This window comes from Pelophylax lessonae (assembly GCF_965119305.1).
Source record: "Pelophylax lessonae genome assembly, chromosome: 2".
Taxonomy (NCBI): Eukaryota; Metazoa; Chordata; class Amphibia; order Anura; family Ranidae; genus Pelophylax; species Pelophylax lessonae.
In genome coordinates, this window is record NC_138769.1 from 365,893,450 (window position 1) to 365,909,922 (window position 16,473).

The 16,473-nt window shown below is 40.0% G+C and overlaps 1 protein-coding gene across 12 annotated transcripts in view; it reads right to left on the reverse strand.

Moving 5' to 3' along the window:
• The window catches only part of ADGRB2 (adhesion G protein-coupled receptor B2), a 695,259-nt gene that overhangs the window by 267,080 nt on the left and 411,706 nt on the right, over positions 1-16,473 (reverse strand). For all 12 annotated transcript variants that reach the window (XM_082246705.1, XM_082246713.1, XM_082246711.1 and 9 more), the window contains one exon: positions 3,247-3,333. In XM_082246705.1, coding sequence (XP_082102831.1) covers positions 3,247-3,333 — 87 coding nt within the window. The remainder of the gene's footprint in view (positions 1-3,246; positions 3,334-16,473) is intronic.

The window sequence follows — 16,473 nt, forward strand, 5'->3', positions numbered from 1 at the left end:
GGAAAGAGGAGCTTAAAAAAAAAAAAGGGGAATACGTATTGATACTCTCTAAAACCCCATCATTCTAATCAAGATCTCCTGACTTACTCCTCTTTCTTCTTAGAGCCCAACCATAATAAACACACCCTCATAAATCTTATATAATATTACCTGACTACAGAAGGTTCAACGCTACCCATTATCTCTTTACCAACTACCCCCCCCCCCCCTCCTCATCCCCTGCCTATTTAAAAAGTTTGTTGTAGACTTATGTAAACAGTTTTCGGGGTAACTACCTAGCTTTTTTTTATATCTAAATAATGATGTTTAGTGTTTTTGTTGTTGCTTTTTGTTTTTTTCTACATGTTAGCTGACATTTAATGCCTTGCTAATCAACTTATCGAATGTATAAACTTGAATACCTTACTGTCTTGTACGGTGATAGCATGATTTACCTTGAACATTTGTACATGTTAAACTTTAATAAAAACTTTTAAATATATACATATATATATATATATATATATATATATATATATATATATATATATATATACACACATACACATATATATATATATAATGTGTATATATATTGTGTGTGTATATATATATATATATATACAGTGGGTACGGAAAGTATTCAGACCCCCTTAAATTTTTCACTCTTTGTTATATTGCAGCCATTTGCTAAAATCATTTAAGTTCATTCTTCTTCCTCATGAATGTACACATAGCACCCCATACTGACAGAAAAACACAGAATTGTTGACATTGTTGCAGATTTATTAAAAAAGAAAAACTGAAATATCACATGGTCCTAAGTATTCAGACCCTTTGCTCAGTATTTAGTAGAAGCCCCCTTTTGATCTAATACAGCCAGGAGTCTTTTTGGGAAAGATGCAACAAGTCTTTCACACCTGGATTTGGGGATCCTCTGCCATTCCTCCTTGCAGATCCTCTCCAGTTCTGTCAGGTTGGATGGTAAACGTTGGTGGACAGCCATTTTTAGGTCTCTCCAGAGATGCTCAATTGGGTTTAAGTCAGGGCTCTGGCTGGGCCATTCAAGAACAGTCACGGAGTTGTTGTGAAGCCACTTCTTCGTTATTTTAACTGTGTGCTTAGGGTCATTGTCTTGTTGGAAGGTAAACCTTCGGCCCAGTCTGAGGTCCAGAGCACTCTGGAGAAGGTTTTTGTCCAGGATATCCCTGTACTTGGCCGCATTCATCTTTCCCTCGATTGCAACCAGTCGTCCTGTCCCTGCAGCTGAAAAACACCCCCACAGCATGATGCTGCCACCACCATGCTTCACTGTTGGGACTGTATTGGACAGGTGATGAGCAGTGCCTGGTTTTCTCCACACATACCGCTTAGAATTAAGGCCAAAAAGTTCTATTTTGGTCTCATCAGACCAGAGAATCTTATTTCTCACCATCTTGGAGTCCTTCAGGTGTTTTTTAGCAAACTCCATGCGGGCTTTCATGTGTCTTACACTGAGGAGAGGCTTCCGTCGGGCCACTCTGTGATGGTTGACTTTCTACAACTTTATCCCATCTCCTGACTGCATCTCTGGAGCTCAGCCACAGTGATCTTTGGGTTCTTCTTTACCTCTCTCACCAATGCTCTTCTCCCCCGATAGCTCAGTTTGGCCGGACGGCCAGCTCTAGGAAGGGTTCTGGTCATCCCAAACATCTTCCATTTGAGGATTATGGAGGCCACTGTGCTCTTAGGAACCTTAAGTGCAGCAGAAATCTTTTTGTAACCTTGGCCAGATCTGTGCCTTGCCACAATTCTGTCTCTGAGCTCTTCAGGCAGTTCCTTTGACCTCATGATTCTCATTTGCTCTGACATGCATTGTGATCTGGAAGGTCTTATATAGACAGGTGTGTGGCTTTCCTAATCAAGTCCAATCAGTATAATCAAACACAGCTGGACTCAAATGAAGGTGTAGAACCATCTCAAGGATGATCAGAAGAAATGGAAAGCACCTGAGTTAAATATATGAGTGTCACAGCAAAGGGTCTGAATACTTAGGACCATGTGATATTTCAGTTTTTCTTTTTTAATAAATCTGCAACAATGTCAACAATTCTGTGTTTTTCTGTCAGTATGGGGTGCTATGTGTACATTCATGAGGAAGAAGAATGAACTTAAATGATTTTAGCAAATGGCTGCAATATAACAAAGAGTGAAAAATTTAAGGGGGTCTGAATACTTTCCGTACCCACTGTATATATATATATATATATATATATATATATATATATATATATATATATATACATACTTCTTGGGTAGTTGTAAATGAATATAAAAGTGATTACAGCTGTCAAGACTGACTGTCTTTTCAAGCTGTTCTACTGTGCATAAATTCTCAATGATTTAGCTGGCCAGCTCATACAGATCAGAGATGATGAATACCAGTGCAATAAAAGAACATGACAGCTAGGGAGGTACAATTAATGATATTAATTAGATTGGACCTCAGCTACCACTTCTGTCCTTTCCATTCATGAAATTCCTGGTAACTGCTGGAGGTCTCGCTGTCTCTGTACACTTTGCATCCAGCTAAGCACAAAGGCAAATTCTTTGGAGGATAGCTTTTGGGCTTCTCTATTGTACAATGTTTCTGCTAATTGGAGAGGTTTTCCACTTGTTTCCTGCCTACTTTCCTTTCCTGCCCACCTCTGCCTCATCTGTTTGACTATACGGTGCTCCTTTAGAATATTGTAAATGTTCGCTGAAGTTACTGTGCAGAGGAAACCAAATACAGAGTCTGCATACCATATACTGAGGAAATACTTACAAACTGCCATGATATTAGTGGTAAATGCCTGAAATCACTTCATATAACTTGTAACTGTCCCTGTAATAGATACCTACTTGAGATTTCCACCAATTTCCAGCTAACATTTATTAAACATTGAAACCTATATTAGTGAACATGTTTCTTCTTCCCCACAGCAGGTTTACTACTTCATAGACCTCTTACAAGGCTTAGTTTTATTTATTTATTTTATTATTACAACATATTTTTAGACTGGAAATTAACTTCCTGATTAGAATGGCTTTACACTACTTTTAAGCAAAATGATTATTTTTTTCTCATATATAATTTTTAATCTAGGAGTTTGGGGTTCACTTTCTACAGTAGAATCACAAGCTGCTCTAGACTATAGATGTGCAAACTCTTTCATATAACAAGCAATGTCAAAGGTTTTTTCAAGGTCAGATTTGACAAATACGCATTGGTAGGCTGTAGCTCACCTGTCTGTGCCATATATACAGCTGGCTCATCAGCTGATCGTGGCCTCTGGGTTTTGACTTTCTGATTTTCTTCCTGTTCATCGTCTCCTGCAGGACAAAGATAAAACCAGTCAAAGATTGGACAGACATGCATTTATATACATATAGAATGAACATTTATATATACACAGTATATTATAAAAGTAAAATAAAACGAAAATGTTCACAAGCAAATTGGCACTTAAATTTGATACTACTTGCTTGACCATTTTCTTTCAAGCCATTTCTGTATTAGTGAGGGACTTATAAATACCTGGTAGAATTATGACAATATTATATGTATAGTTAGAAAAAGAATAGATATAGTGATAATTGTACAATCCAATGAGAGCACCAAACAAACTTCCAAGAGTTTAAGGTAATTTAATATAAAGATTGATTCATAAAAGAATAAATCCAACATATTTCAGGGACTAAACCAACTTCAAAGACTGCATTCAGTTGCCTTTCTGAAACTGTTCCAAGTAGTAAATCACAGTCTAGAGTTATTTGGTATCTTTTTACCTAAGTCCATTTTGGCATAGTCCAAATTCCTAAGCCCCCAAACGTGTTGGATTTATTCTGCTTTGAATCAATTTTATCAATAAATTATCTTGGACTCTTGGAAGTTTGGCACTCCTAATGGATTGTATGTATGTGGATTCTCAGTTCTGGGTCTTTCACTGGTCTAAAGGGTGGTTCCGGTCTTGCAAAGTGCTGCAGCACCAGAGCCAGTATGCCCAATCTTAATTTTAGTGACCCTTTGGAAAATTTAAACCCAGCGCCCCGCCGAAATAGTGATAATCATGACAACTTTGAACAATAACAGAATTCCTTCTCACTGATCAATCATTTATTTATGTTAATGTAGGATTAATATGGATTAATTCCACCCATCACACCATCATATTTCAATGGCTTTGTTTAAAGTGTATCTAAAGCAGTTTTTTTTCCAGTTTTGCATAGTTTTGGAACCCTGTCAGATTTTTATTGCTGTTGGTGTCCCTGCTGAGGAGATTCACACTATTTATTTGTCCTGGTATCCATTATCCCAATAACTAAAAAGGAGGGAAACTCCAAACCTTTTAAGTTGTGAACATAAATAGTGACAAAGTCTTCCAAATGGTTAACTTTTTCAGGTACCAACCATCAAACAGATTTTTAAAGCTTTTTCTTTTAAGTTCATGATGTTTGTAGAGGGCAGGTAGTAAAGAAAAATCTTCCCCATGGGGCACAGAAAAACACAAAAACAGGGGTTTTAACACTTTCCCTGTACATAGAAAACAGTCTAAGAAAAAAAGTTTTTGCATTGGATATACCTTAACCTCTTACCGATCGCACTACAGCCAAAAGAAAGCTTTAGCATTGTCTTGCAGTTCTGGGAGGGTGTCAATAGAGGAAAGGAGAGCCGTTAACCATGAAGCCTGTCAGCACATTGTTTACATTGATAATAAGGGCATTTATCATTAGTGCCCTGATTATCAGTGCAGCCCCATCAGTGCCAATCAGTGTTCATCAGTGCAGCCTATCATTGCCCATCAACGTCGCCTATCAGTGTTGCCTATCAGTGCCCATCAGTGCAGTTTCATCAGCGCACATCAGTGAAAAAGAAAAATTACCTATTTTTCAAAATTTTCTGTCTTTTTCCATTTCTTTAGCAGAAAAAAAAAAACAATGGGGATTAAATACAACCAAAAGATAGAAAGAGCCCAGTACTGAAGTGGTTAAGGCCATAACAAAAGTGCAATCATGCACTGTATCCGTCAGTAAAAAAAACCTCTAGGAACTGGCAGGCAATATGTTCTAATCTGCATCTAAGACAATAGCTTAGTGCTTTCAGTATAGACAGTACTGGTACTTCCTGAGGATGTCCTTTCCAGATGAAACATGTAGAGAAGGGGTTACTGGACAAATTTCCTATCAGTGAAGCACACATTGGTTCGGGGCGCACCGAACGGCAGCAGTTCTCTCGTTTACCACTGGATATATTGAATGCCGAAAGGCAACAGAAAATGTGAATTGCTATAAATGTGTTGCTCAATGATTCTGCCTTGCTTTCTCTCTGTGCTCTCCCCTGAGCTGCATGTCCAGAGTCTATTCAAGCACTGAGGGCCCCCTTGTGTTTGGATTGGAGGAGTGGCGGGGCATAAAGCGCATTTGGACCCATTTTATGTAAAAGGGTCCATTAGTTTTGGTGAGTGCATATATATCTGTGTGGCATGGGGTGGAGTAAAGGGGCACATTTGTTTATATGTGGAGAGCACAGACTTTTTTATGGTGTGAAACAGTGTTGATATGAAGCACTTAGTGTATAGCTTGGATGTTTTCGAGCAAAGCACTTTTTACTTATAGGTGGAGTAATAGAGCACATCACTTAGCGTGTACTTATTCATTTTTGGTATATAATTACATACATATAGTTATATAGGTACAGTACATAGTTGAAAATAGACATAGGTTCATCCAGATTAACCCACATTTTTTTTTCTTGAGTAAGTTGTTGGCAGAATTATATATTTCTATGATATAATTATATTATATATTTACCCGTATTTTCCGGCGTATAAGACGACTGGGCGTATAAGACGACCCCCCTAATTTTCATCTACCGGTAATACTTATACTTAGGTTACCTTGGAGATATTATACTCGGCGTATAAGACGACCCCCCATTTTTGGGCGATTTTTTTGAGGTTCAAAATTAGTCTTATACGCCAGAAAATACAGTATATTATATTTTATTACCAATAATTATTGTTAGGAGGACTTTATCACAGACCTCCTTTGCAGGTAAACTTATGCCCCGTACACACGTGCAGATCGTCGGCCGAACGATCGGCAGTCTTTTGTCCCCGGGCTGTCGTGTCTGTTGAAAAGTGCAAAAGACTGCACAAGAATTTTGTCCGCCGACTACAGCCGACTGCAGAAGTGATGTCATGTGATGGTTAACTTTTCCTGTGTTTTTTCTTTTCTGAGCATGCCCAGTCTTGCAAATCTGCTGTCTGTCGGCCGAATTCTGTATTGACTGGCGAACAATCGGCCGCTCTGGTGTCGGCATACAAAAATTTTAATGCTTGCATGACAGATTCTGTTCGGCCGAAAGTGCGCTGTCGGCTGTCGGAAGCATCATACTAAAAAGGCCTACAATCGTCCGATCGGTCGCCGGCCGAAGCTTTTTGGCCGACAATCTGCACGTGTGTACGGGCCTTTAGTGCTGTTTGTTCTTATATTTCATAGTACTGGTTAAGATGTCTGGAGCCTCTTTCTAGAAGCTAAAACAGCAATATGGTGCTATGGTATCTGTTTGCAGTGCATTTCATCTTTTTTTTTTCTCAATGAAAGAACACCTGTGGTAGCTATCTACACTCTTCTTTTTAAACACAACTGAATGAATTTAGACACAATGACAAATATTAATAAAGCGCCAAGCTTACGTAAATTTCAGATTTCCATCAAAAGTAATAAAAATAACAAATAGAAATGACTTTCTAAAACATAATAATTGTGGAACAATTTGAATTTCAAATATAAAATATATGCATTTACAGTCACTTCCTAATATCAAAGCATTTTTACCAGCACAGTAAATATTTCCACCTGCATGAACATTTTTGGATACATTTTAGATAAATAATTTGATTATGTACAGTTAATATGAAAACCATCATTAAAAAACATAAATACTACAACAATACAACTCTGTATAAATTCTGCAATACAACATTGAAGACACATTACTCTGTATGACGAAATGCATGCTTTTTGAACTTTCTTCCCTAACAGATATGATGGTTGAGTGATTAAACATGCCTGCTGTAGCTTCTTCTAGAATGAGATCTTCAAAAACTACGGCTTATAAATCTTTAGCATTTCCATCTGTACCGTGGTCAGTCACATTTTCATCACTGACACAGGAGGGGCAGGCAAGTACGCATAGATCATTTCATGTAAAGCATCATTTCATGTAACGCTATAAAACTGCTGAGCTAAAATTTTAAAGAAAAAATAAAAAATAAATACATTTTGAGGTTTAAAATGCTCATATTGATTTTGGATTTAATTAAAGATACTCTATTTAATAAGGCTAAATCCATCCAAAAAAAAAAAAACATTTCATCTACCATAAATCTTGATCCTGAAGAATTGCACTGTTTACTTTTTTTTAGGAGAATTTATTGAAATGCCACAAAGTAACAGTTTAGAAAATTCTATTGGATGCCAGAGGGGTGCAATGTGGTGGATTGCATTGCAGGCACTACAGTACTCTGAAAAACCGAGTCATAGTGTACTTTTTTCGGCACATACTACTGCAACTGAGTGGAGTGATCTGGCCTGATAGGAAACAAGACATTTTGGCCCCATTTACAATTTTGACATGCAGGGATGTGTGAGAGCATGTGAGTTGCAAACACGATATATTCTGTCATGCGTGCTGAGGTGCCATCCATTTTTAATGGCACCCCAAATGCACCAGCTAACGCACATGCTCTAAATCGCACCACAGTGCATAGTAACTTATTGTAAAAAATGTAAAAACAACAGTGTTGCACTAAAATTTCCAAAACGTGAAAAAAAAATTCTGTGTTAAACCTCCATTATTGACTAGGGACTTCAAATTGATAAATAAATAAAAAAATAAAAGAAAAACATACAGTAATGGCCAGAATACACGATAAGAAAATCGGCTGAAAATTTCGATTCAGCGAAGGATGGGCCGATATTCTACTCGTTAATGCCCAGCCATCAGTGGCCGATATTGATATTGTGAACGAAAAATCCCGTTTGAAAAAAACGAAAAATTCTGTCGTCTCGTTTGCGAACGAACGATATTCTATACGTTGGTGTTAAGGTCATTCATTTAAAATCTGTATAACATCATCACACATGCACTGTTTCGATGGTTGGCGGTCAAATGGTCGGGCGATATTCAGCCTGTGTATGTTGGCAACGTTTTCGACCAAGGAACACTTTTTCATAAGTCGGTGGTCGAATGATCGGGCGATATTCGGCCCGTGTATTCCAGCCATTAGTTATATATGAACATTAATCACATACAATATATCAATGAGTGAATTAATAAATTAAAGCACACACAGTAAATGCTATAAAAGTCCACAAGGTGAAAACAGGGCTTTGAACACCCAAATATTCTTGAACGTGTGCTAAGATAGATCCAGAGCCCTCACCAATGGATGCAAAATTCAAGCTCACTAAAGATATTTGACCCCCTAATTCAAGAGAAGTCATAAGAGCATATTCAGAAGTAATGGCATATATCGTGTCTCTCCCTGCTCCTCCACAAAGTCACCTGGCACCTGATGTAGCATGGATCTCCTTTTCCCATCACCAACCACATATACTCAGAAAGAAAGATAAAGGCAAACGCCACAGTATGGACAATATACCGTATATACTCGAGTATAAGCCGACCCGAGTATAAGCCGAGGCCCCTACTTTTACCACAAAAAGATGGGAAAAATGATTGACTCGAGTATAAGCCTAGGGTGAGAATGCAGGGCGGCGGGCATGGTACAGGAGAATGCAGGGCGGCGGGCATGGTACAGGAGAATGCAGGGTACTGGCATGGTACAGGAGAATGCAGGGTACTGGCATGGTACAGAAGAATGCATGGTGACTGACATGGTACAGGAGAATGCAGGGTGACTGGCATGGTGCAGGAGAATGCAGGGTGGCTGGCATGGTACAGGAGAATGCAGGTACAGGAGAATGCAGGGTACTGGCATGGTACAGGACAATGCAGGGTACTGGCATGGTACAGGAGAATGCAGGGTACTGGCATGGTACAGGAGAATGCAGGGTACTGGCATGGTACAGGAGAATGCAGGGTGACTGGCATGGTACAAGAGGATCTGGGGTTGTGGGCATACTACAGGAGATGCAGTGCAGGTGGACCATGCCCGCAGCACTGCATCCCTTGTAGTATGCCCGCAGCCCTGCATAATGGCAGGTAGTGCAGCTGTTTCACTTACCTGTTCCAGAGGCGCCTTCATTTTAAAAATGGAGCCGCCCGGCGCCGACACATCATTGCGCACGCGCCGCCGCCGCTCGTATACTTTCGGCTATTCCCAGCCTCTCCCGAGCGGTGGCGGCGCATGCGCAATGACATGTATGCGCCGGGCGGCGCCATTTTTAAAGCTTAAGCACGTCGGAGCGGCCAGGGACTTTTTTTTTTGACTCGAGTATAAACTCGGCTTATACTCGAGTATATACGGTAGCTTGTGATGACATTTTGTGGCTATATTTGAGTTAAAATCATATATTAATTGTATATAGTTATTGTTTCTCATTATGTTCAACACTTTTGGGTTTTAAGTTATTGGTACTTGTATATATGCATGTTCTCCTTTTGGATATTTTCCTGGAGTTGTTTAAAGGGTAACTCCACTTTCGTGGGGGAAAAAAGCAAATAAAGAAAAAATAATATAGCGTAGTGACAGCTTGTCTCCCAAATGGCTCCCAAAGATCTGATGATCTGAGTGGCTCCCACTAAGTGAAGGAAGGGGACAAGGGAGATACAGGTGCCTGTGGTGCAGCGCGAATGCTGACACCCCCCCCAACTGGATGATCTCCCTTCAAGTGAGAGAGGCGGAGCCACCTACAGTGTGCGGGGGAGGTACTGGAGCTGGCTGGGTGCTTCAGCTTAATGCAACAACAAAAGTAAGGTGTAAGATGGTGGGGCTTTAAAAAGGGAGGGGGGATATAGGGGCAGTGGAGGGGGGTTGCAAGCAGAGGTCATAGCTGAAGAGGGGTGAGCGTGAGATGTGGTTAGGAAATGCAGAGGTACGCAGTTTTAGAAGAAGGCTGAACTCTGCAATCTGTATGCAGCAAACAACTGAACTCTGCACTCTGTACATAATGCATCCTTAAACTCTGCACGTGGTACACCCCTGGACTCTGTACATAATGCATCCTTAAACTATGCACATAGTACACCCCTGAACTCTGCACTCTGTACATAATGCATCCTTAAACTCTGCACGTGGTACACCCCTAGACTCTGTACATAATGCATCCTTAAACTCTGCACGGGGTACACAACTAGACTCTGTATATAATGCATCCTTAACTCTGCACGTGGTACACCCCTAGACTCTGTACATAATGCATCCTTAACTCTGCACGTGGTACACCCCTGACCTCTGCACTCTGTACAAAATGCATCCTTAAACTCTGCACGTGGTACACCCCTGAACTCTGCACTCTGTACATAATGCATCCTTAAACTCTGCACGTGGTACACGCCTAGACTCTGTACATAATGCATCCTTAACTCTGCACATGGTACACCCCTGAACTCTGCACTCTGTACATAATGCATCCTTAAACTCTGCACGTGGTACACCCCTGAACTCTCTGTATGTATTGCACTCCTGGTATTTAATGCCCCTTTAAGACCCTTCCACTGTTAGTGAAATTGGACAACAGACATTATTTGATGCATCTTTGAGGGTGTGTGTGTGTGTGTGTGTGTGTGCAGGGGGTCGTGGTTGAGTTCCTGCACCTATTTTCTGAGGGAAAAAAGCCCTGGTTGGTGGTATCAGTTCGATATCAGTTTGAAATCTGCAGTTGACCTACTTCTGACCTGCAGTGATCTGCTTCTAGTGGGATTTGCAGTCCTATAGGGAGCGAATACAAGTGAATTACCGCACACACATCTGTCCTTGAGGGTAAATCTACAGTGCATTCTTAAAAAACAACTAAGACCCCAAAAAAAAACCAAAATACCTAATAGATAAGATTATTTTTCTTTATAATTCTCTTTAATATGTTTCTTAACTAGTTCTAATTTACTTGATTTCTGGATAAGAAAGCAGCTTTACGTCAGAATATATCTCTGTAGACAGTAGTCCTACTTTTTCAGATTTCTTAAGTTCTCATCGTTTTCAAAGACTGTTTTAAAAAGAAGGTTATTACATTTAATGTTATTATAACTGTATATTTAATGAACCTTTGCAGATAGACAGTAGATCTCTATATATGACAAGCCAGAAGTACTTCTAAGATAGCAAAGGTTAAATGAATTATCTGAACTACAAATGACTTCCCTGTGACTAATATCTGATAGTGTATGGTACATCATCGTGGACCTTACTTCTTCATAACTGAGTAGCTGTGCAGATCTGATCTTGGTGATTCATTTTCAGCTTCTGCCATCTCTAATTGTCAGTCTGTCTCACTTAACTCCCAGGACACAAGAGAACAAGGTTACATAATGGGGGGAATTAATAAAAAGTGCCTGAGACAAACTTTTGTTTAACTGGAATGCAGCCAATCAACTTTTCCATTTTCATTTTCTAAGATGTGTGAAAAAGAAGCCAAAGATTGAAGCTGATTGGTTGCTTTGAGCAATGGCACTGGTTGAGACACAACTCAACTGACACTTTTTAATAATTCCTCCCAATGGCTCTGTGCTTATCAGTGGATATGCATATGAAGTTTAAATAGGCACAGAGTAATGCAACTTTAACTATATTAAAAAGAATGTAACTTTTAATTCGAATTTCTATGGGTGGTGTGTGGGTGGAGTCATGGAGCAGACTCCTATATAAGTGGACACTCGGGGAATGATTGATTCATTTGTAGTATTATTTACTTTTCATTAAGTCATCAATCATTTTCAAGTTATTTTCACCATCTTTCCCCAGCAAATTCCTTTTAACATCAAACTTTGAATTGGTCCATATATATCAGAGAATCTCTCTCCTCTTTGCTATATAATTTAACTATACCCAAGCCACCTATAGGTCTTGTCAAAAGTTCTAAATTTTAAAAGAATACTTTTCTTGGGAACATTCATTGGATTTATTGTTTGTGGAAATAGGACCTGATTTTTCCCTCCTCCGGACAGCACATGGAAGCCTTCCCCTATAACCTACCGGTGGATTTCTGTCTGAAGCAGCCTGATTGGTGTTTAGCTGATTTCATCCTGTAAATAAGTGGGAATCTGGATGATTGGTTTGTGTTCTAATGCACTGTGGTAAGAAAACCCATTATCAATCTTGAATTCAGTCTGCTGTACCATTGTTATACATGCTATATATATGCATTATGTTAAACTTTAAAAACTTTTGATAGCTGTCGTATTTATATGCTTTGAAGTTTTTGTCTATCTAGATTGATCAAATTAACCTTAAACTTTGTAGTATTGATTCTGGTTTAATGTATCCATTGACATAAATAAACCCTGAAGAAGCCGAAGTGGTCGTCGAAACATGTTAGGGCTGTTACCCTAGAACAGTGATGGGGAACCTTGGCACCCCAGATGTTTTGGAATTACATTTCCCATGCTTCTCATCTAAACTGCAGAGTGCATGAGCATCATGGGAAATGTAGTTCCAAAACATCTGGGGGGCCAAGGTTTGCCGTCACTGCCCTAGAAGTTGCACCAATCTTGGACCATGTCCACCACCTCCAGAATACTGTTACTTTAACATTAACATTAATGTTTATACATGTTGCGTTTCAAGATTATTTTTAATGAATTGAATAAAACATGTTTAATTTTTAATCTGTTCTCCAGTTATTGGCACCTAAAAAATCCCAGCTCCTACGGGAGCATTTTTTTCTGTGTCCTGTGACTTTTAATTCCTAATTGACAGGGGAAATTATATGGGATACATTTTTAAAGCATTTTCCGATATAAAGTTCACCAACAACATTTTCCCAATGTACCAAAAATATTTATAAACCAATCCCTCAACATGGAAGCTGCAATTCAAGCCTTAAAGGGAAACTCCACTTTTGCGGGGGAAAAAATATCAAATAAAGAATAAATAATATAGTGTATACAGTTGCGACAAAAGTCATATTGTAATTGAATGTTATTAAAAATGACCTTTCCTTTTCAATCTGCAACTGTTGTAATTTTCTGAAAATGCAATGCAATATGGCTACCTGAAGGTGTTCTGTACACAGAATGTTTACTGATCACACCCCAGAAACATAATTTCCTGCTTGTGTGATTGGCTCACCAATTTTGCCAGAAGTCTGCACTAAGATACAAGTCAGATTTCGGGCATCCCCTGCAACAAAAATGTAATTTGTTATGAGATACTCCCAATAGGAACACGTCTAAAGCAATGCAGGCCAAGCAGAATTCCTCATTAGTGCTCCGATGATGTCAAGTGTGACAAAACATGTTGGGAGGAGCCTAACCACATGATGCTGGCATGCTGTTTGAGGTCGGCCATGTTTTTGGATGAGAAACAGACACACGCTGTTTTTACCATATGCCTTTTATCTTTGGATGTAATGTGAGTACCCTGTGTGCAGAGTTCTACTACATGTTTTAATAAAGCCTTTTTAAGGATGTCTGTGCAATGATATTGTCATTTCATTTTATTACGAGGAACAAATCTATATGTTGGGTCCATTCCCCTGGACATACACTTTTATATGATTGATATCTATGCTACCTGGTTGAATTTGCCTGTTGGTCTGTGACAGATGCCTGCTTCATTTGGTTTACCCTGATTGAATGGTGTTTCCTTTAGACCATCTGGTAAGAGGCTGCATGTTTATACCTTCCTGGTGGTGGATATACCGACAGCACGAGTTTGTTTTTATTTTCACTGGGGGATCGTTTTGGATCTTTGTATCTCCTCCGAGCGCTGCTAATTTACTTTGAGTGCTCTGCAGATGCCACAGCTGATTGATAATTATGAAACCACTCCCATTAGATTAATTTTCCCACAGAGGCACAGAGAAACACACAGGGATGTCTTCAGAATAACAAAAGGTAGGAATCGGCAACAAAGTTTGTTATTATTCATGCAATGTACAGAGATCACCCAAAGGGGAATGTTTTTTTCTCCAAAGAAGTTACACTTTAACCACTTCTGGACCGCCCGCGGCAGTTTTACGTCAGTAATTTGACATTAAATACCGGTGTTATGGCAGGAGATAGCTGCCATAACCCTCAAATTTTCTTACAGGGTGTCAGTCCTCTTTCACATAAAAGTGGTCCCCACGGCGGATTCGCCGCAGGATCATTTTTTTGGGTGGCAGGAGAGGTGCCCCTCCCGCCGCTTTCCGGTCGTTTTCCCAGCTTACCAGAGCTGTCGGTAGCATGGAAAATGATCCGGTCCTTTTAAGTGCTGAGCAGGAAGTCGATTAAGGGCAAGATGGCCCCCACTCGACTCTATGGCCTTGGAGGACCGAAGCGACATCATACAGCCGTAACCACTTAAGCCCCGGAGGATTTGGCTGCTAAAGGACCAGGGGTTTTTTTGCGATTTTTTACTGCGTGACTTTAATGGACAATTGCGCGGTCGTGCAACGCTGTACCTAAACAAATTTGACGTCCTTTTTTTCCCACAAACAGAGCTTTCTTTTGGTGGTATTTGATCACCTGTGCGATTTTTTGATCACGCGCTATAAACAAAAAAAGAGCGTAAATTTTGCAAAAATAACAATATTTTTCACATTTTTTTATATGAAATTCCCCAAAAAAAAAAAGTAAAAATCAAAATTTTTTAACATTTTTCGGCCAATTTGTTTTATGCTACCTATGTTTGGTAAAAAAAATCGCAAAAAGCGTATTTTGATTGGTTTGCGCAAAAGTTATCGCGTTTACTAACAAAGGGAAAGATTTTTGTCATTTTTGGTGTTTTTTTTTTAACGCGTAATGGCGGCGATCTGCGATTTTTTTTTCGGTACTGCGACATTGCGGCGGACAGATCGGACCCTTGACTGACATTTTTGACACTTTTGGGGTTACCAGTGACATTACTGCAGTAATCAGTGCTATACATATGCACTGTTACTGCAAAAATGACACTGGCAGGGAAGGGGTTAACTTTATTGGACAGGGAGGGGTTAAGTGTGTCCTAGGGGCGTGATTCTAACTGTGTAGGGACATTCCTATTGGTGTAAAAGCAAAGATCAACCGTTCTACATAGTAGAACGGACAGATCTTCACTTTTACACAGGGAGAACTGACAGGCAGCTTGTTTACACAAGCTGCTCTGTCTTTCTCCCTTCACAGGAGCGATCGCAGTGTGACTGACTTGCCTGACTCGCACTGACTTGCCTGTGAACGAGCCGCGGCGGGCGCGCGCCCGCCCGCGATAGGCTCGCAAGTCAGTGACAGGCGAGTGACGTACCGATACGTCACTCTGCCTGGCCCGGGGCTGACCGCCGCAGTATATAGTCGTGCGGCGGTCGGCAACCGGTTAAAGGGCCCATTTTTTTTAATGCTGAAAAAAAAATTACATTTTATTTTTATTTGTTTTTAAGGGTAGATGTGAGATCTGAGGTCTTTTTGACCTCAGATCTCATATTAAAGAGGACCTGTCCTGCTTATTTCTTTTACAAGGGAGGTTTACATTCCTTGTAACAGGAATAAAAGTGATCTTTTTTTAAAAACGCTGTTTGGGCATGGCCATCTTAGACGTGGGCATCTGAAGCCGTAGTGTAATCTGCAGAGTCCTTCATCCTGATTCCAGGGAGTGTTCTGGGAGTTCTTCCTGATTCCAGCTTCCTGGGAGTGATGACAAACAGCTCCCAGGATGCAATGCAAAGGCGGAAGTGATGTCAGTGGCCGTGGCCACAGAGGGGGGAGAAGGAGGAAGTACAATCAAAAATGCCCTGAAAATAAGGTAAGAGGCCCCCGAAAAAAAATAGAAAATGCCCAATTGTTGATCAGCATAGCGAGCACTCCAGGAATCACTAAAGTTGCAAAATAGGCCGGAACTCCGCTTTAAGTGGTTAGCCCACAGCACCACCTGCTGATATCATCGAATATTGTAGCGACTGTCAGGTACAGTATATTCGTTTTTAAAGCGTAACTCCACTTTTGTTGAGAAAAAAACATTCCTCTCTGTGTGATCTATGTACATTACAAGGATTGTAACAAACTTTGTCGCAGATTCCTACCTTCTGAAGAAATCATTGTTTGTTCCTCAGTGTCCCTGTGCTGACTGAGTGGAATGGGAGTGGTTTCATCATTATCTATCAGCTGTGCAGCCGCAGGGCTCTAATGAGGAAATCTGCTGGGCCTGCATCCCTTTAGACGTGTTCCTATTGGGAGTATCTCACCAAAAATGACATTTTTGTTGCAGGAGATGCCAGAAATCAAACTTCTGGGAAAATTGGTGAGCCAATCACAAGCAGGAAATGATGTTTCTGGGGTGTGGTCAGTACACATTCTGTGTACAGAACACCTCCAGGTAGCCATATTGCATTGCA